We start from the raw sequence: 22,631 nt of genomic DNA, 5'->3' as shown, positions 1-22,631 counted from the left end.
AGCCCCCCAGCCTACCAGGGATGCATCTGATGACACCAACTGGCGACGCAACACAAGCCCCAGTACCGTCCCACGTGCCAAGTTGGTCGGCCGCCACCAGCGGAGAGCCACACACAGTCTGCGCATCACCAATACGCTGGCCTGCAGATTCCTCTGTGGGCAAAATCCAAGGCCCAGGAGGCAGCGCTGCACTGGGCGCATGTTCAGAAGAGCCAGGGGTATGACATGCACTGTGGCTGCCATTAACCCCAAGAGGCGGAGACATAGCCTCCAGGTCACCCTGGCCCCCAGCCGGAACTGGGACAAGCAAGCCCTGAGGGCGGCCTGTCTCACAGGAGTCAAGTAAAGAGTCCCTGCCCTGGCATCCAAACACATGTCTAGGAACTCCGTGGACTGTGAGGGCGGGAGCCTGCTCTTCTTCCTGTTGAGGTGCAGGCCTAGGTACTTTAAGTGCTGCTGGAGAGGAGCCTCATCTCTGCGGCACTGCCCCTCCAAGCGAGCACACACGTTGGCTGGCCTCCAAAAGGACCCGTAGATCACTGGAAGCAGCAGAACCTAATTGAGGTGGTCTTGGCTGTGGGGCTGGTACCGGCCCCCGCCGGAGCATACCAGACATCTCTTGTGTGACCGGCAAACCGGTGTCACGAGCCGCCACGCTTTCAACAGCCCGGGTAGCAAAGACAGTCGCAGCAATCCAGAGAGGGGCCCGTAGACCAGCTCTCCCAAACTCAAAGTAAGTGGATATTGTGCACACAAGCAGTCTAAACACCCCCCCCCCCCCCCCCCACATATGGAATATGTAGGATGGAGAGATAGTCTTGACACGATATAGAACATATGTTAGAATATATATTAATAATTTTTCCTCGAGCTATTTTTTTATATTCAAAGTCAAATGTTATCCACCAATGAGAAAATATAGTGGACCTAAGGAGAACACCAATGCCCATGTTGCAAATATTTAAATCGCTCAAATATATAACCAGTTCTGAAAAAAAAGTTTATTGTTTCAGACAATACTGTCAATACTGTAAAAGGAGCTCACACCTGAGTCAATCCTTTGAAAAGCTTAATAAATGGTTAAGTTGCCATCACCTATCAAATAATGAAAAACTATGTACAGATGTTTCAGTTGTGCAAATGTAGCATGATTTTGGTGAGTATACAGTGTATAATATTAACGCTATTGATGATTTTACACAATAAAATTCCCCAAAAATATGCAATTTTTTTCCCCCCTGAAATAAGTCTTGTAGTACGATTATCAGGTGACCCTTGTTGTGTAGCATGATTTTGATCATCCTACACTGTATAATATTAACGCTATTGACGATTTTTCATAATAAAATTCCCCAAAAATATGCAAAAACACATTTTTTTGAAATAACTATTGTAGTACGATTATCAGGTGACCCTTGTTGTGTAGCATGATTTTGGTCATCCTACACTGTATAATATTAACGCTATTGACGATTTTTCACAATAAAATTCCCCAAAAATATGCAAAAACACATTTTTCTGAAATAACTGTTGTAGTATGACTATCAGGTGACCCTTGTTGTGTATCATGATTTTGGTCATCCTACACTGTATAATATTAACGCTATTGACGATTTTTCACAATAAAATTCCCCAAAAATATGCAATTTTTTTTTCTCCTGAAATAACTGTTGTATTATGATTATCAGGTGACCATTGCTGTGTAGCATGATTTGGGTGAGTATACAGTGTATAATATTAACGCTATTGACGATTTTTCACAATAAAATTCCCCAAAAATATGCAACATTTTTTTCTCCTGAAATAACTGTTGTAGTATGATTATCAGGTGACCATTGCTGTGTAGCATGATTTGGGTGAGTATACAATGTATAATATTAACGCTATTGACGATTTTTCACAATAAAATTCCCCAAAAATATGCAAAAAATTTTTCTCCTGAAATAACTGTTGTAGTATGATTATCAGGTGACCATTGCTGTGTAGCATGATTTGGGTGAGTATACAGTGTATAATATTAACACTATTGACGATTTTTCACAATAAAATTCCCCAAAAATATGCAAATTGTTTTTCTCCTGAAATAACTGTTGTAGTATGATTATCAGGTGACCCTTGTTGTATAGCATTATTTTGGTGAGTATACAGTGTATAATATTAACGCTATTGACGATTTTTCACAATAAAATTCTCCAAAAATAAACAAAAACACGTTTTTCTGAAATAACTGTTGTAGTATGATTATCAGGTGACCCTTGCTGTGTAGCATGATTTGGGTGAGTATACAGTGTATAATATTAACGCTATTGACGATTTTTCACAATAAAATTCCCCAAAAATATGCAAATTTTTTTTCTCCTGAAATAACTGTTGTAGTATGATTATCAGGTGACCATTGCTGTGTAGCATGATTTGGGTGAGTATACAGTGTATAATATTAACGCTATTGACGATTTTTCACAATAAAATTCCCCAAAAATATGCAACATTTTTTTCTCCTGAAATAACTGTTGTAGTATGATTATCAGGTGACCATTGCTGTGTAGCATGATTTGGGTGAGTATACAGTGTATAATATTAACGCTATTGACGATTTTTCACAATAAAATTCCCCAAAAATATGCAAAAAATTTTTCTCCTGAAATAACTGTTGTAGTATGATTATCAGGTGACCATTGCTGTGTAGCATGATTTGGGTGAGTATACAGTGTATAATATTAACGCTATTGACGATTTTTCACAATAAAATTCCCCAAAAATATGCAAATTTTTTTTCTCCTGAAATAACTGTTGTAGTATGATTATCAGGTGACCATTGCTGTGTAGCATGATTTGGGTGAGTATACAGTGTATAATATTAACGCTATTGACGATTTTTCACAATAAAATTCCCCAAAAATATGCAACATTTTTTTCTCCTGAAATAACTGTTGTAGTATGATTATCAGGTGACCATTGCTGTGTAGCATGATTTGGGTGAGTATACAGTGTATAATATTAACGCTATTGACGATTTTTCACAATAAAATTCCCCAAAAATATGCAAAAAAATGTTCTCCTGAAATAACTGTTGTAGTATGATTATCAGGTGACCATTGCTGTGTAGCATGATTTGGGTGAGTATACAGTGTATAATATTAACGCTATTGACGATTTTTCACAATAAAATTCCCCAAAAATATGCAAATTGTTTTTCTCCTGAAATAACTGTTGTAGTATGATTATCAGGTGACCCTTGTTGTATAGCATTATTTTGGTGAGTATACAGTGTATAATATTAACGCTATTGACGATTTTTCACAATAAAATTCTCCAAAAATAAACAAAAACACGTTTTTCTGAAATAACTGTTGTAGTATGATTATCAGGTGACCCTTGTTGTATAGCATGATTTTGGTCATCCTACACTGTATAATATTAACGCTATTGAAAATATTTCAATATAAAATTCCCCAAAAATATGCAAACTTTTTTTTTTTCCTGAAATCACTGTTGTAGTATGATTATCAGGTGACCATTGTTGTGTAGCATGATTTTGGTGAGTATACAGTGTATAATATTAACGCTATTGACGATTTTTCACAACAAAATTCCCCAAAAATAAACAAAAACACATTTTTCTGAAATAACTGTTGTAGTATGATTACCAGGAGACCCTTGTTGTGTTTCATGATTTTGGTGAGTATACAGTGTATAATATTAATGCTATTGACGATTTTTCACAATAAAATTCCCCAAAAATATGCAAAAAGATTTTTTTTCTGAAATGACTGTTGTAGTACGATTATCAGGTGACCCTTGTTGTGTTTCATGATTTTGGTCATCCTACACTGTATAATATTAACGCTATTGACGATTTTTCACAATAAAATTCCCCAAAAATATGCAATAACACATTTTTCTGAAATAACTGTTGTAGTACGATTATCAGGTGACCATTGTTGTGTTTCATGATTTTGGTCATCCTACACTGTATAATATTAACGCTATTGACGATTTTTCACAATAAAATTCCCCAAAAATAAACAAAAACACCTTTTTATGAAATTACTTATGTAGTATGACTATCAGGTGACCCTTGTTGTTTAGCATGTTTTTGGTGAGTATACAGTGTATAATATTGACGATATTGACGATTTTTCACAATAAAATTCCCCAAAAATATGCAAAAAGATTTTTTATGAAATAACTTTTGTACTGTGATTATCAGGTGACCGTTGATGTGTGGAGTGAATTTGGTGAGACTACTGTGAATAAAAGTGGAGATATTGAATATTTTTTGCTATGGTACTGCACTTTGTAGACGGTCCCTAAGCGCTTGCCTCTCCGCCCGCAGCGCATAGAGAGCAATATATTTCCTGCAGCCTGGAGGACGACTCGTTTTGGCGAAAATGAGTTTGTAGTCAATAGTCTACCTTACAACGATAGGAAAGAGACATTTTTTATGTTTTAACAATGTTTCGTTTATGAGCTATTGATCGCTGAAGTTCAAATCTGCCAATCTCTTTCTAACTTTACCCAAGTATGCGATTTGACATAAAGTTTCGTTGTCGGCAGGATTCGAACCTGCGCGGGGAGACCCCAATGGATTTCTAGTCCATCGCCTTAACCACTCGGCCACGACAACCTGCAAAACTCTATTTTAACGTTGTAATTCATTTAAAAAAAAATTATATATATATATTACAATTGCATTCTAAATTTAGTCGGATGTAATACCTGCTTGCACATAATGCGGGTTATAATGCGGATTGAGACAGACTAAAGTGAAACTATGAAGTGTACGTCTGTTGGCAGAATAATTAGTGTTTGCATCAGAACATATAAGAAGTCATCATGGTGAAATAAAAGTAGCAGACACATACATGCAACAAAGCACATGCAATTCATGTGTGTGTCCTCTCTTTTAACACAGAATGTAATCAGGTCGATTTCATTGACAGTGACTAACACGTTTCTGAGTAGCATGTAAACGCCACTAGATGGGGCAGTTGTAGCAGGATCTTACATTTGAATGAAAGTCATTCACTGTGTGTTTTGATGTGTAACGAGGTCATTCTCATCCATATGTATGTAAAAGGTTTTTTCCAATGTTTAAAACTTTGTTGAACTTAAAGTCATCTGTTATGTACATGAAACTGAATGAGATCATAACCACTTCAACAACCAGAAACATATTGATGACTATAACAACATAAAAACAAAAACAAAACAAATCTCTTTCTAACTTTACCCAAGTAAATCGCATGTCATTCAATCATAGACTTATGCCCACGTTAGCGGCTTTTCAGACCGCACATAATTGACTGAAGGTGTGTTTCCTGCATCACGTATGCAACTGTGTGAACTGTGGCTCTGTAAATAGATTAAATGTTCAATGGTATGGAAGTTATTCAATGCCACGTGTCACTGCGTCATTTGCGTCTCTTATGAAGAACATAAATCATTATTATATTACTGTATGTAAACTTTTTATGTTTCTCATTGAATAGGCTAGTTACAGTTAAAGTTTGGGAGATTTATTTTTATTTTTATAAATAACTAAAAAATGTGTTTAAGTAAAGCAAAAAACAATAAATAAATACAAATCTATAAAATTAAGACTGGCTTAATGCTACTTTCAGCATTGTTATCACTTAATCATAAAATAAATCCAGTTAATTAGATGCAGCCTGATATTAAATTAATAGATAGTTGGACAGTTTGGTGTGACCAGCACTTAATGCACATTCATACAGACACATAATGTATTTTAAACATGCAGTCTAGATTTCACATATCCATTAAATTGCAAATCTTTTTTTCAGTTTGCTTTTTCCCTTTTTAAGCGTAATCACACCCTGATTATCTCAGTATTTATAATGATAGTTAATGTGCCGTTTTTTGTTGCTGTCTGGGTGAAATGATCCTCCATATTTACAGAGAACAGAGGTCCTACTGGGTTAATGAATGCTAACAGTAAGAGTATAAGATCAGTTTTCTGTCCTCAGTTCTGCTACAAAAATGACAACAGGCAAGTGTGCAGGGGGAATGTACAGGTGTGTGATCTTCATATTTTAATGCTAAATGCTCTTATTTTTGTAACACAACATACAATACTTTAAAAAATGAAGTGTTAGTGTTTATACTTTAAATTTACTCTACGTACAGTGCAGAGTTCATACGGTATAGCTCAGTTAGTTATCATGGAGTTAAAAATGGTCACAGAGGCAGGAGTTACTCTCTACTTTTCTCCTCTTACAGATGTTTCTCCGCCTTCCTCTCCTCTGCTCCTCCTCCTCTCTCCCCTTTCCCTCTTGAATTCCTCACATTCTGGTTCAGTTCAAAGCAGTATAAGTATTTGTTACAAAGCGATGGTGGTATAGTGGTGAGCATAGCTGCCTTCCAAGCAGTTGACCCGGGTTCGATTCCCGGCCATCGCAAAGCTCTCTTTTCCCCTCTCATGTTGTACACATCTGGAATGATGTCTGTATAATAAAGCTACAATAACTCCTCACACTGACGCAACTTAGTTTAAACATGCGTTCACACCTCTGCTTCTATTTAACATGATTTGAAAACGTAATGATTGTTTTGTAAACGCAGCTGGAGACATTGTGCATCATCTGTCTCTGCACAGCAACACGCAATTGGTAGTGTTTTTCTTTGCTTGTTCGTGTATAACATAGAGCTCTCACGCGTTCATTGATGTATAATAACTCTTTATTTCGAGCGTAACGATGCGCGTCAGGATGGGTTTGGCAGATTTACGCGCGATCATTACTCATGCAGTGAGTTCATTTGTTTTTCAATGGTGAAAAAACGGCTGAAAGTGAAATAAGTTGGCACGAAACAGTTGTTTTCAGCTCTTGATGTTGATGACTTTAAGTGATATCAGGGATGTCCTGTTATTTATATACCAGCGGCTGCAATTAATCCTCTTGCATTTAACCAATGATGAAGTGCAGATGTGTAGTTTGTGCTGCCAAGTAATATACTGCTAAGCAACAAGAAAACATGGCAAAGCTGAAGAAGAGAAGAGAGTGCACACCAGCATTAAACACTGCTTTCTTCTTATTACTTTTACCCACTAGGATCTATTATTTTGTATTGTCAGAGGTATGATCAATATATCATATTTAGAAAATACAGAATAGATATTCAATCTTTCCAGCAGATGGCGCTTGTACTATGTCAATTTCCTGTAAGAATGACCATTGTGAAAGTTGTATGTATGCAGAAAGCTTTAACACCAGACTTGAAACACCCTCCTCACTTGTGGTGTTTTTAGTAAGAGGGAGAGCAGGGCAGAGCGGCAACACCCAATTCCCTTTCAATGACACATAAACCAGCACATCCTGCCCAAAACTGAGTAGGAATGGTGTGAAATAATGTATGATCAGCAGTTTCACTTCTGTTTTGACTAGTTTATAGTGAACAGTGATACTGAGAGTGTGTATGTGCAGCAGTCTTCTCAACACAGCTCTTGTTTGGTGTTGGTTGGTAGCTCCAAACTCTCATCTTAATTTATTTTTAAGAACAAATTAATGAATAACCTCACAATGAAAACATAACATAATAATTGTGAATCCACACTAAATCACACAGGGATGGTGAGCCTGGAGCCTACTGGAACTCTTTAATGTGCCTCAGAGATGGTTTGATGGTTACATTGTATACAAATGTTCAAGCAAGATTACAAAAGCTCACATATACAAAAAGTTATATGATGGACTACATAACCAGTATGGAGACAACAACACTGAAATATTATCTCTCAGTTGTTCCGTTTTCTAACATATAAAAGTAGTTAATACGACTAAATTACGACAAAACAACCAACTTAAGAAGAATGAATATAAGACAGCATAAATACAACCAAAGTGGGCCAGCACATTTTCACACAATAAAAATAATTGCAATATTTGTTTCAATTGATGCTTTCTTTTTCATATACATTAGAGTAAGTAAGTAGGAACAATAGAAATGTTACAACTTGCTATCAGAGATTTACAGGAGCCAATGTCTGTAGGCAAATGTAGGCATTTGGATGACTCTTCTAATCCTTGAAGCACCAGTAAAGCCTGCCAATGCAAATCCAAATAATTATTTAGATATACTTGATGACAGGAACAACATACTGCACAGCATCTTCTCATATAAACACAGCTTCAGGCTTAATCGCTCTCTAAAACCTTTCAAAACAGAGACAAAGAAGCATTTTCAGCGGTAATTATCATCCATGTTTCCAATTTCCAACTGTTGTATAATAACATCAGTGTTTATAATATCTAGTGTGTTTATTTACTCACTGCATCACTAACATACATCACATATATCATAATATTAATATTAATATATTCTATATTCAAGCCACAATTCCCATACATTTTTCCCAAGAAGCTGAATTAATCAGTTATTCCAAATTGAAAAGTATCTGTACTTATAGCGAGCTTTTCTCCACATCTGTCTCCACTGCTCCAGGATTATATTGGTATTAATGTTTTCTAGGCTCTTCTTTCATAATGCCTGGACAATTACATTATACCACTGTGCAGCGGATTTTGTCATTTCACATGCTAATCTTTAATCTAACTTCTGAATTACAATACTGATAAATAACACTCAGTATGATCAGAATGTAAGCAATTAGAAAATATTTGAAATATAATGGGTTTGTTTTATTCAGTCCATACTGACTCAGCAGTATACAGGGAAAATGATGTAATGTAAATTGTGGATTTGTTGTTGAAGTAGAAACTGTACAAGTTTCTGATCAGACAATACAACACAGTGGCAATAACTGCCAAATCATTCATCTGGGCTACTTAAACTACTTATAAAATATAGTCGGGTGGAACGAACTGTGCCTCAAATTTCAATTTAAAGCTAAATCAAAGGTCCAGTTCCATGTCGGGTGTCAGCATGATTCATGTTTCGGTGCTTTCAAGGGGCTGGGACGGAGCCAGGAGCAAACGCTGCCATTAATCTTTTGAGGGCATCACAACATCAATCCTAATTTAATCTCCCAACCATATTATGAACTGTATATGGATTCATTTAGCTTATTAGCTGATGTAAAACACAATAAATGGGAATTAGTTTCACTGAGCAGGATCTTTGTAGGATAAAAGTGGGTCTCATAACTAAACATAGTAGCTCTACACTGACATGAGTGGCTCTTGTTTCTCTCAGTGGGCACACATCATACTGTTGATATGTTGGATTTTCATGAAGGAATTCTTCCCACCTCTTCTCTGAGAATTCATCTGTGTTGCTGGCTGGAATAGGAGAATAACAGACTGACTCCATGTCATAAATGAGCATGACCGAGACCCTCTTAAACGCACCTCTGCACAACATCTGTCTACTTATTTCATTTTATTTTGTTGTTAAGTAATGACACTCACATGTATCTACTTTTTCTCTTTCCTTTTACCTTTTTAGTATATTTGTATTACGTTGCTGGTAAATACATGGTTACTTTTTCCTCTGAGAGGAATCTGACACCTGCCTGAGTCACTGTAATGTAAATGTCTGATAAATGCATGTTCTGTCACATCTGTGTTAATTCCATTGTTTATTATGTTTTGTCTTTCTTCAATCCAGTATCTGTGGCCAATAACATAACTGATAACGTAATCATTTGCAATAACTTAATACAATTTCTGACCAAATAACGTAATAACTTTTTGCCAATAATGTAATAAGTTATCAAGTTATTGGCTTGTTATTACATTACTGGCTAGGTTAAAACGTTCTTTATAAATGTAATAACTGGAGCCAATAATAGAATAATGACCAATAATGTAATAATTTGTCATTGCTTCATTGGTTACTGGCCACTATTATGTTATAGTCCAGCCCTAGTTATGACACATATATACTATTATATACTTTCATCCCCAAAAATCAAAGCAGTAGCATTTATTATTAGTTCCATAACTGTCCAATCTTTGTCTTTGCATGGTGTCTGGTATAATATAATGAAATGAGCAAAATGAGAGACAAAAGATTTCATGCAAAGACTTTTATTTATGAATAGTCTGCAGTACTGTACAATAGCACACACTTGTCTCTATTCATGATCATTCATAATGATCATTTCAAATATAGACAAATATTGTGCCTTCAAAAACAGTTCCCTTTTCACAATAATCTAAAAATACCTTGATTTCTGATTTAAATATGTAGCATAACTTCTGAAAATAAAATATACATTATATGAAATATAACAGTTGTTTATTGGATAGACTATATAGTACCAAATGCAATTATATGCAAATACACCTTCTCTGTGACGTCTTACGCATTTCATGCACAAAAAAAAAGAAAAAGAAAAAAAAAAGATGCCGCGCATACAAAAGAAGCTGTACATACTCCTGTATGAAAATAGAAAATATCAAAGCAAGATGTGCACCAATAGTCTATATGTTACAAAGAACCTGCAGTACAAAAAGACCTACGAGAATGACCAGATAACACATTACCTGGAACACAGAGGTACAGGGACTGGGTTGATAACAGGACAAAAACAAAACTTGTGAGGAGCTTCTACTGATGATCTTGAGTCAGAGCTGCTTCCTCACAAGTCAACAACCAGATCCAACGGCTTCAACGTCACATACAGCTGGATCAAACATGGGCTTTACGGACAACAGCAACAATCTTGCAGGTGACACGGTCAAACAAGCAAACCAGAAGTTGCAGTTTTAGCTTTGAATTTGGTATTAAACCCAGTAAATGTTGATGTCCAAATGCATAGCGTAAAGTTTGGTTTGGTATGATTTGAAATTTCTTGTATTGCTACCCCATAAGTAAAGTGAGTTTAAACCAATTGCCAGTTATGCCCACAACTTATAAAGCACTGATATGTCAACATTAAATTACTGAACATGTTCAGATACTGTGATTAGTATTCCAAAAGCAATGTTCTGTACAGCATCAATATTAAGCATATTTAGCTTAATATTCAATATTATTGCCAAAAACAACTTCAAATGTTTCTTTTTTTTCATGAAAGTAAACTGAATTACTGATGTTCAGTTTAAATGAGTTAAATTAGAATACTGGATGTATGACACACAAATGAAGTTCTCCACAGAAACAGTGTGTACAAGGCACACTGCGATCAATATAGCTACATCTATCACTTCCTGCAAAAGAAGCACTTCTGAAATCACACACAAACTAAGATGTGAACAAAGCAAACCACACGGTTAAATATAGACTTCTGTTAATGCCACAAAATATAGTTTTCTTCTTGAACAGTATGAGGATTAACAAAAAATAACACCCAAATCAGACAGTTCTGATACATGCTGCGATGGCTAATGCTGAGTTTGACGGCGCCGGGGAACAGGGGAGGGTGCGAACATGAATCCCACCGGGTCTAATCTCTGAGTACTTGAAGAGATTACCAGGTGCATCGCTGGTAACATAAAGCCAATCATCTCAGCAGTGCCAATCTAACACTTGTACCGAAAGAAGAAGCTTTAAAGCAGACATTTAAATGAGATCAGCTCCTCGAAAAGGAGACTTACTACTCAAATCATGTCACGAACGCCCTGTGTACGACGACTATATTGCTCTTGAGTGAAACTATTCAAGGACCACAGTGTTTCTCATTGCAATCCGGGCTCTGAGTACATTCTATATCACACAAGTATAAGAATAAAGAGCAGGGGGTTTCATTATTAGTAATACACCCAAAGACTACACTTCCAAAAATCTAGTCTTTTCTTAACATAGATAAGAAAATATACATTTATTCAGCAATTAAATGTCTTAAACTGTTTTTTTAATACTCTTAATAAAATCTTATACCTTTCTCTTATTTACATTTGGTGTAGATTAATACTGATTGTAATGCAATACTGTTGCCATCTTTTCTATTTTTTTTCTGTTACATTTCTTTTGTTTGAAGAGCAGAAGCACTTTTACATTCATATTTCAACACTGAAGCTCAGCACGGAGCCCGAGTGCAGACGGGAATAATGACATGCATTTTTCCAAAAGCAAAATAAGACAACTTCAAAAAGGAGGAAGTCCGCTTGCTGTGAGCAGATAAACTTTTGAGGAGTGGATGGAATGGAAGGACAAGGTTGAGAAGGCCTGGAGAATTGGCACCAGCGGCGCCTTTATTTGGCTGTAAAAATGCTCCCGCAGCACCAGGACAGTTTTGTGAGGAGTAATGTGTAGCAATATTGGACGGGTCACAGCTGACTAAGCTATGAGATGAGATGAAAGCCTTTGTTGTTGGAAAAAGCTGTTAACTCGAGAAAGACAGATTTCCACAGTGGTGAAGGCAGAGTCAGAGGTTACACTCTCTCCACTCGACTGGGGTCGTAGGAGTCTGATGAGAAAAGAGAGGAAAGAAAAGATCAGACAACACAATTGAAAACAAGTGGGAATTATATTATTTGGCCATAGAAGTGTGGAAATTAAAGGAATAGTTCAACATTTTTGGGAAACACATTTAATTTCTGTCTTTCCTGGAGTAAGATGAGAAGAATCTCATTTTTGTGCATTAAGTATGAAGCTGATGATAGAGACTTGGTTGGTCAAGCTTAAAAGCTAGATGCCACAAAATCCTGCACACTTGTCTTTTAAGTCTTAATAAAGACTAAAGGCAGTGGGATAGAGCAAGTCTAGCTTGATCCAAGTGAGAAAATAAGCCAACTAACATGTTGCATCTCATTTGTTTCATCTGTACACAAAAAGAATGGTCAGAACTATAATTTGTGGTTTAAGCTGGGTTACGTGCTGCAACTGTTTCTTGACCGACAAGAGCCGTATCCAGTGACTGTGACACTGCACAGCATCCAGAGGTCTTGTCATTACTGTGAGATTGCCAGATGTGGTACCATCATACCATTAGATAGATGAAAACTTTTGGGCCCACCAAGTTAAATCTAACACTTTTGAAGACCGGTTTAATTCCACATATGCCAGCTTAAGTATGGAGGTATGACAGAAAGGGACGATAGGGTCAATATAGCCTAGGATGGCAATTTCCCACGACATCCCATCATTATGCTAAGCTAGGCTAATCAAGTCTTGACTCCAGCTCCATACTTAACACACAGACATGATACCAGTATTAACCTTATAATCTTACTCACTCAGAAAAAAGCAAACAAACATATTTCCTTGAGATGTGAACTATTGCAACATAATCACAATCAACAATGTACCTTTTTACACAGTAGCTTATATCCAAATTGTACAACATAAGCAAAATAAAATGGTTCCTACACACTCACCTGAGACAGAGAGCATCTCCTCATCCTCCATATTTGAGGGGCCACAGGTCCCAGTGCTGAAGTTGAGTGGCAGAGTTATTTCTCTCTTGGGAACGCTGCGAGGTTTAGGAAGCAGAGGAGGCTTCTGGAGCCTGGTGCGCTGCTTTGGTTTGGGTATCTGTTCTCCCTCAGCGTCTTGTGTCGGTTCTCCTCCGCTGACTTCTGCTCCATTCTGTCCATCTCTCACCTTCTCTACAGGCTTTTCTTTGTCATCTTCCACAATTTCCAGTTCCACCTCTTCTTCTGCCTCTTCTGTTTTTAATTCAATATCTACTTCTCTACTTCCTTCCTTCCCTACATCTAGTGCAATGTCAACATTCACGTTTTCTGTCTCCTCTTCTTGTCTTTGCTCTCCCTTGCATATCCCTTCATTCTCTTCTTCAGCTTTACATTCTTCTTCAGGGTCTCCTATCTTGTCATGTGTTTCATGTGCATTCTCATGTTCATCTAGGTTTTCCTCCTCCTTCCTGTCTTCTTTTTCTGCTTTCTTGTCCTCTTCGTCCTCTTTTTTCTCCACAACCTCCCCCTTTGTCTCTTCTTGAACCTCGCTTTCGTCTCTGTCGCCATCTCGCTCTACAGAATCAGCTTCTCCTTCGGACTCTGAGCCTTTGAGGCTGAGGCGTCTTATTCGAGACACTGAGTCCAGCTCTTTGAAGCGGGCCATTCTGTCTGGGGTTGACCTGCCCAGAGATGTGGCAGATGAAGAAGCAGAAGAGCTTAGCTTATCTTGCAGGGATTCGATTAGTTTGCATGTTCCACCACGCCCCTTCTTTTCTCCAGTACACGTGCTCAGTGCTAGCTTTTTATCAGGGGTGACGGGTAGGGATAGGGGAAGGTTACTGGGTGGAAACTCGGGCAGGTCCAGCACTGCTGCTGACTGAGTGTCAATATCTTGGTTGTCTTCACCATCATGGCTGTTGCTGTGCTTTTGTCTGTCATCTTCCACTCCATGGTCCACTCCCGATCTTGTCTCGTTGACCTCCTCTGTCTCTGCTCCCTGGACAATCAGGGAGTCTTCTTTGACTTGCTCACACTCTCCTATCACCTGCTGTTTCTCTTCGTCTTGACTTGGAAAATTCTCAGCTACACTAGTTACAATATCATCCTCATTGTCCTCTGATTGTTTGTCAGCCACGCCCAACGCCTCCACTGGAACGGCTATACCCAGGATTCTGGCAGCCCTCTGCTCGATGGACTCATTTTCAGGGATGCCCTTTGCACATTTGACCTCATACAGTTTGGTAAGGTCCTCTGCAGGTAAAGCATTGGCTTTCTCCTGAATCAGTAAATTCTCCAGGTGCTTATCTGCTATTGTTGACTCTTTCTTATAGTTCAGAGGCTCAGAGATGCTGTATCTATCATTGCCATGATCACCCTCAAACACAAAAGAAACCTCCCTTCTCAACCTGGTGACATGTGGGGAACCTTCACTCTTAGGTGATCGGTTACTTTCGCTCCTGGTCCTACAGATGCCCAAACTGAGCTCACCCCTGAATTGTGGTTTGTCATCTGATTGAGCCTTTCTCTCCGTCCCCCCTTCAGCCTGAAGCTCTTGATTCAAATTGTGCTCAGGGATACCACTATTTTTAACAAGTGCTGTCCTGCTCTCCCACGAGAGCTGTGCTGACTGACTGAGCTCCTTGTGATCAAGTGGAGATGGGACAGACAGTGAGCGCTGCATTGGCTCCCCAGGACCACCAGGAGTCTCTGTGTAGACTGTTAGCCCCACATCCCTCAGCAATGACTCTTGAGGGACTGGGATGTCCTGCCTATATAGTCGGTTTGATTCACTGTGTAGGGACAGTGAGGACAGGAGGCAATTGTCTCTTGGGCCTGGACAGGGGATTATGGACACCTCATTTGTTGAGGGTAAGTTATTGGTCTGTGGCCTGGAGAAAGCACTTCTCATTACCATAGAGTCTAGATCAGCAGTAGAAGCAAAAGACGTTGACCTTACTTTAATGTTGTTGGGTATTTCCATGTGCATGGGTGGAAGACTGATAGCTTCCCTGCCTGGTTCTGGACCAGCATTGAAATGTGCTCCTGATTTAAACCGATCTGATTTCATCTTCACTCCATCTAAATCATCAATACTTTGACCCACATTGGGTCTTTTGCTGATGGTGTCTTCCATCTCCTTATTAATGCTCTCCAGTTCACCAATGGCATCACAGGGTCGTCGGTTTACTGGCTTTAAGAGGAACTGACCAAAGGCCACTTGCTCCGCACTTTCTGGGGGACTGGAATTGCCTTTCCTGGGAGACGATGGCTGCAGGTCTCCCTGATGCCGGTCCTTAAATGGGGAGGATAGGTCTTGTAAGGGTTGCACCAAGGGTGGTTGTGTTGGGCTGAGGCTGAGACGGGAAAAGGCGCTGTTGCTGGAGGGATGAAGGTTTTTCTGGCCAGTCATGGGGTAACCATAAGAGGAGTTACTGTCTGCCCCCATACCACTGTCTGTGGTTGTATCTGAGGCAGACTGAACAGGCTCTTGTACTCCAGGAGGGATCTGGGGTTCTGGACTTTTTACCACCGTCAAAGGTGAGCCAGTCTGAGTTTCCTGGTTACGATATTGGTTTCCTGGCCAGGACCCAGCATAACACAACTCTTTGTCTTCACTGGCTTGAAGTGCCCAGGCATCGATAATCTCCTTCCTTAAAGGAGCTCTCTTGTAATTCCTCATGGAGGATGTGCTGCTGGTGTGAAAGTGAGAGTAGTGGGGTTTAATGGGCATCTCGTTCACAGACTTGCTTCGCACATTGTGTGTCTCTTTGAGGCCTACAGCAAAAGTATCTGTGTTGGTGACAGTCAGGCTTGGTATTGTCTCATTGTTGTTCTGATCTGCCGCTGAGTCTTTGTTGATGTTAGTCGGTGTGTGAACGGGGACAGACACAAGGCAGAAGATGGTCTCACTCACTCTTCTCTTGCTGTTCCTGTTGTTTTCAGGCCCCGATTCTGGGACAATTTTCTTTACTTGAGTGATGGTTTCTGCAAAGACCTGATCTGAACTGGACCCCTGGCGAGATGATGCTCTTGTTAATGGGGCGTGGAAGGCTGAAGAGGGCGATGGAGGAGGACGTTGGTTTTTGGGATATCTGTTGTTGCAGTTTTGGTCAGTTGCTGGGAAGTTATCGACAGTCTCTTTGTGCAAATTGCTGTGCCACCTGTTATTGTCATTGTCGAAGTCGCTAGAACACGTCTGGTTGGCATCATCTGCCAGTTTGGCAGCGATGAAAGGCCCCAATGGCGGGGGCAAAAAGGCACTGTCGTCGGATACAGGCTCCGACACGGTGACGCTGGGAAGCTCATTGCGGATGTGGCGGATTTTGTCAGCGTCCGTCAGAGAATTGCCACCCAGGGATGAGGAAATGTGGCGGATGCGGGGGTCATCGAAGGGGATATATTGGACCCCTCCACCGGGGCGCTCCTGGGTAGTATACACAGGATAAAGCTGCTTCTGGCTGGACATGCTTCTCTCTCTCTGGGGATCAGGCCAGGAACCTGCTGGATGTCTGGTGATCCAGTGAGATCCATCTGGAGCTACCTGTATCTGCTGGTATATATCTCCTCTGTACCTAAGAGTAGAACAGCACAGTTACACTTTATTTACATAACGACGGCTTAAGAAGACATAATGCACAGGATTAAAATAGGAGAGCAGAGGCTAACAAAATAAATACAGTGATACCAAGCAACCTAATTATATTGCTCTCTTCCAGTGTGTGTTTGGTGAGTTCATTGCACTGGAACGTTACATTTGTAAACATAAACAGGTATCTCCAGAGACCATAGAACAAACACTAAAGAATAGAGAAAGACTGGAGAAACTCCATTGCATAACATAAAACCTTTTTGAGAAGATCTATGTGATTATGACTTGGGTCTATAAAAAGCATTTCAACCATTTAGATTTGAATTGTGGAGCTAGGCTTCAAGATTTCTGTGTTCAGGAATTAGTGGGCGGGTCTGAAAATCACTGCCGCGTTACGCTGCTGTAGAGGTATAAATACATTCAGCGCACACTACTACTACTACTACAGTCTACAGTTAGCCAGTTAGCTGAGTTAGCCGCCGAACTAGCAGCTGAGTTAGCAGCAGAAAGCTCTCAGACGTAGCGTCCATGTTTCTGGTAGAGGTGGTGACTTTGATTGACAGGTGAGGTCGGTAGGGGGCGGGGTTTCAGCGAACTCGGCGGCTACTCCCACAGCGTTTGGGAGAAGAGAAATAGGCAGATTTTTACACAACTTTGAAGCCTAATTTCATATATTTGATTTTTTTAATCATTCAAATTTGGCAGGGTGGTTAACAACACACTTTTCTGTGGTATGTCAAACTCAGAACACATATTTATTCTTACTTTACACAGACTTTAACTAAAATGCAGCTTTTGTTTACTCCTGAATACATCAATTAAAGACAAATAACCAACAACTGTCTCTTAAATGAGGGGAGCTGTCAAACATTAAAGATTCAAGCTAAATACCAATAAACATTACAAATACCCTTAACTTAGGAATCCTTGTAAAAAGAGCAATTTACCTGTAGTCAACACCAATTTCACCATATCCCCGGCGCCCCCCTCCCATCATTGGGGCTCTCTTATATGATGGGGGAGGGATGTATCCTGGAGGTCCAGAGTCCTGTGCAAAATAGTCCAATTGGGTGTCACCTGTCCTTGATAAGGGAAGTGGTGTTCTATCCCTGGCCTGGGGGATAACTGAGTCTCTCCCAGACAACACCTCACAGCTTCCCCTGATCTGCTGGTGCATCTCGTAGGAGGGAGGTCTAGGGGGTCGGGTGAAGCGGGACTTTGGTGTCATTAAGAGTTGGTTGGCGCTGGCTGGCCTCCCATTCTCCGGCCAGTGAGCTGCCCTGTAAAGGTTGTGGTGTGACAGTGGGTGGCCATTGACCCGCCTGTACAGTTCCTGACCAGATGAAGCTATATCCACATATTGCAGGCTCTCAGGCTGCAGCATCCTTGGCAGGGACTGGGATTTGGCTTTGGTCCTGGGGTGGACTACCATGCCCTCTGGTGTCCTGGCATGGAGCCGCTGCTGCTCCTGTGCCCAACGCTCACCCTCACTCTGTGACAGCTGGCGGCCAAAGCTCACGGCTGGTCGCCACTCATCTGTCCCCAGGCTCTGGCACTTTCTCTCACTCGCCACCCTCCACTGATGGAGAGCTGCCTCCCTCTCTCTCGAGCGAGCCTGAGCATGAGCCTGCGCCTGGACCTGGGCTTGAGCCTGAGAATGGGCCTGCGCCTGGGCTGCCCAGCGCTGCCTCTCCTGGGCTGCCCTCTGACGCTCCTCCGCAGGCACCTCTTGGCCTCTTGCTTGCTGAGGCCCCTCTGGCCTGTTGTAACCCCCCTGCCCTGCTCCATGGGACTCTCTGAGGTCAGCATAGTCCAACAGCACAGTGAAGTCCTGGCCTCTCCTTCTCCAGTAGGACACATCCTTGGACTGCGACTGCGGACCTCTGCTGCCATCACAGAACCTTCGAGGAAAAATACACCAGGTGTCAGTATGTGTCAAGAAAGTTATTGTCAGATGGTTGAACAATGTTCAACAATGAAGCACCATATTCTCCCAGCTTTCCTAAGTTCTTAGTGGGGCTAGTAGCATGGCTCTACAAAACCAACAATCTGACAGGCACAGCTACTTTACACAGCATGTGGCCAGGTATGATAAGTTACCGGTGTGATTAGTCAGAACCATTAAATGTCAACAAATAAGTATTACTGAAAGGAAAAGAGGCCAAATAAGTCTACAATGTGAATTCATCTCCCACTAGATGGAGACAGATGACCATGAGTAGCAGTGCAGTGCCTGGTAATTGTGATTTTCTATGGGGTATAATGAACACATTACACAATGACACACTATGTCTGTTCGTCGCGGATGTCCTCCAAGACAGATCAACAATTTAGAGGACGTTTCATTGACAATCTCTATTGGACTGTCCCTCAGATCCTAATGTGAGGAAATGAGATGCCTCTCACTGCACCAGTGTAAGGAAAGCTTTTATTATATCCTTGAGAGAGTGTTTGATGGCAGACCTGATGGGCTACAACAGGGCGCATTTGTCTTTCGATCGAGCTGAATTCAGGCTATTTTTGGAGTGACTAACTGACAACGTAAACAAAATGCATGCACATGTGTACGGCCCCTTGAGGCTGAGGCCACTGAGCGTCCTTGACATTTCCATCCATGATCATCACTGGCCAGAGATGTTTGCTAGGGGAAAATGGGGGGAGCAGCCATGTCAATCTGCTAATTTTGAGGACATCTCATGTAAGATGAGTTACCATCATTAGTCTAATTGGGTCTAAGTAGCATTGCCTAATGGGAGTGCCAAGATAGGCCTGTTCCTTATCTACACTAAAGCTGCCAGGCAAAACGGATTTGGATGAGGGTAAAAAAAGAAGGATGAACAAACAACAGACTGAAATCGCAGAACATATGTCTTAGCTATTCCCACATTCCCAATAGAATGCTCTGATAGCACTGGCAGAGCAGTGACATGAATATGCGGATTACTCCTCTCAAAAATAAAACCAGGAATTGAAAAAAAAAACAAAAAACCCCACTAACACATCCACTGACTTTATTCAAGGTCATTTGACTATTTTCAGATGCTCTGTCACTGGCTGGTGGCAAAAAGGGATTAGTGAAAAAAAGAAAGTCCGCCAAACAAAATGTAAGGAAAAGGGGGGGAGAAATTTGACAAGCTTGTCTAATTGTGTGGACATGGGAACAGCTGTATTGACTTTGTCTCAGTTACAGCACACTAACCCCCAGAACTGGTGCAAATATGCAAACTAAACAACACTGTTTTCAGGAGAAAACAGATTGGCTGCAGCCAGGCGATATCTGTGGAGCTATCAAACGTTCCAACAGCCCTTACCCGAGAGGGTTTCAATTGCATAACTCCAGACTAAGCTAAATATAGCCTTCCCTCCATATACATATTCAAATAAACCCTATATAAAGCCTTGTATTATTGATGCGGTATGAATTATATATTAGGTATAATGCTTGTGAAACAGTTGAAGATGGCTGGGCATGTGGGTCATGTTTGGGGGTAGTATCTGTAGGGGAATATTTCGACAAACCTGGCAACCTGTGTGTGTAAGACTGGGCATGCTCAAATGGGACACATAGGTTTGCCCAAAAGCTGTTTTGATTACAACTGCAAGGTCCCGTGTGGCAGATTAAGACTCCAGCACACATTATCCCTCCTCCCCTGCCCAAGACTTGATTGGGAAGAGGAGGAGAGAGGGGAATAGAGATGAAATGAGAGGAAGGGACACGCAAGGGGAAAGACAGAAGCGAGAGAGAGAGGCAGCAGGAGGGACCGACAGACAGTGTGAGGCAGTTCCATTTAAAATGTGATGCAAAATCCCCATGCAAAACTTGATTAGCTATAACATTTCATGAATCTGCTCCATCAAGGCACCATAGCAATGAATGATTTTGCCATTATTCAGTATTGATGGCATGCAAAGGGGTCCGCCAGACAGGAACACATCACTAGTCTCAAGGTACAGTGCAGACTACATCTTACCCGCTGTCTGAGGTCAGCGACTCTCCTAAGGAGTGGGTGTCTATCTGGCCTCGGCTCTCACCCTCCCGCCTGGACTGGCTCCTGTCCCTGGGTTCGTTGTTGTTGCTGGGACAGCTGCCTGCGTACACTTGGGGCTGCCTGGTTCCGCCGCTGTTCCCATAGGGTACTGCGGACCCTCTTTCATAGCCATTCACTGTCCTGGGGCCAGGCCTGTTCTCCAGGATTTCATGATGTTTGCTGTAAGACGGTGGTGAGGATGAGGAAGCCTGGTGGGACGAGGATGTGGGGACCGGGGTAGGGGTTGGGGTGGAAGAGGGGGTGGTATGTTTGGGCAGCTTGTATCCATGAGAGATGAGGAGGTCCTCCACGCTGTACATGGTCGCATTTGTTAATGCTGGTGTGTTTTCTTTTTTTCCTCTCTCTTTTTTCTTTTTCTTTTTTTTGAGAGAGGAAGGTAGGTCGGTTGTCAAGGCGTCTCTGCTTCTTCCCTACGTGCAGCGGCAGGATCACCGGCACAGCTGCGCAGCTGAGGCCATCACTGAGAAAAAACAGACAGAGGGGGACGACATGAAGAGACAAGACGAGAAACTGAGAAAGAAGGTGACGGTAAAACCATTATCCCTGCTACCCGTGTCCACATTCTGTCAAGGATCCCAACTCATATGGACAGTTGAGAGCTTGGAACAAAAAAAGAGAAACCCCGAACCCAAATTGTGAGCCGCCACGACAAAACCGAGATCACCCGCCTTCCTAGCTGCCTTTCCCTCCCTCCTCTCTTCTCCAGTCCTCCTAGCAACAACCCTCTTTCCATCTCACTCAGAGAGCGCCGACACCAAACCCGTCCATTCCCAGAACCATGGCAGGCAGGGGAGGGGTAAACAAACACACTCGAAACGAACCCAACATTGCATGATCATCAGTGGCGACAAGAGTTTCAGAAGGCTGCTGGTTGTGCAGTGAAACCACAAAATGTCACTGTTTACAATGAGCTCCCGGTAGACTTCCATACAGTGGCTGTAAGGTAGCTGTTTGCAGCCAACCAGTGCTCGTGTTTTGCATCAATGAGGCAACAGGGGGATTGTATTTCTCTATGCTCACATTCTCGTCCTCCTTTTCTCTTTTTTTAAATCTCAGAAGTTTCTGGTTATAGTCTGAAAGGAGGACCTTTTTCAGCCATGTGTCCTAAAAAATCTCTGTGTTGGATTAGTCTGGATATTCTAAAAATACCAAGTTAATTTCTGAATCTGCCAGAAATGTATATGACTGAAATCAATATAGAAAGTTAGTGTTGCATAGTATACTAGATAATAGAAAGGTATCACAATACCCTGCCATTAAATATGATACTATACTTAATTTTATTAGTACTGGTACTTTAAGAATGACAGTGTTGTAATAAGAGCCGTATTTCTTATGAGTTGCATCGACGTGCAACAGCGTGGCAGCGTGCATGTGAAGCGCTCTGCTTCCACGCCCTGCAGGCATGGTGGGCGTGCCGACCGTTTTTCTTTTTCTCTCATATACACGCTGCAGCTTTCATGATGACAGACCCAAACACATGGCTGCAAGTACCAAGTGCTCCACAGCTTGTAGACAAAGCAGACGCACGGAGTGAAACATGGTATTATTTTGCTTACATAGCTGACAGTCAGGGTAAGCTGACTGACACCACAAAGCCTCAAAGCCTGTCTGTAAAATATTTTTTAACCCCATGCAGACCAAGAAAACCGACACTTTCAACTTAAAGCGTCTTGCCGAGAGACATGCCGAACTGTTCGAGGAAGCTAA

General features: G+C 41.1%; 1 protein-coding gene and 2 non-coding genes across 3 annotated transcripts; 1 reads left to right on the top strand and 2 right to left on the bottom strand.

Moving 5' to 3' along the window:
- Window positions 1-4,545: 4,545 nt before the first annotated feature.
- trnas-aga (transfer RNA serine (anticodon AGA)) lies at window positions 4,546-4,627 on the bottom strand. The gene has a single exon. It is a non-coding gene; the product is annotated as a tRNA-Ser (tRNA).
- A 1,723-nt stretch (window positions 4,628-6,350) lies between these two features.
- Window positions 6,351-6,422, top strand: trnag-ucc (transfer RNA glycine (anticodon UCC)). The gene has a single exon. It is a non-coding gene; the product is annotated as a tRNA-Gly (tRNA).
- Window positions 6,423-10,031: 3,609 nt separating this feature from the next.
- On the bottom strand, window positions 10,032-21,368 carry jcada (junctional cadherin 5 associated a). The gene is made up of 4 exons (XM_062441579.1): window positions 20,844-21,368; window positions 17,820-18,773; window positions 13,245-16,855; window positions 10,032-12,334 (listed from the first exon to the last, which is right to left on the bottom strand). The coding sequence occupies exons 1-4, from the start codon at window positions 21,218-21,220 to the stop codon at window positions 12,300-12,302; spliced, it is 4,977 nt and encodes a 1,658-aa protein (XP_062297563.1). The 5' UTR covers window positions 21,221-21,368; the 3' UTR covers window positions 10,032-12,299.
- Window positions 21,369-22,631: the final 1,263 nt, after the last annotated feature.

Source organism: Scomber scombrus, chromosome 20 (genome assembly GCF_963691925.1).
Source record: "Scomber scombrus chromosome 20, fScoSco1.1, whole genome shotgun sequence".
NCBI classification, from domain to species: domain Eukaryota; kingdom Metazoa; phylum Chordata; class Actinopteri; order Scombriformes; family Scombridae; genus Scomber; species Scomber scombrus.
The sequence above is the reverse complement of the archived record's forward strand: the minus strand, read 5'-3'. Positions and strand labels throughout refer to the sequence as shown.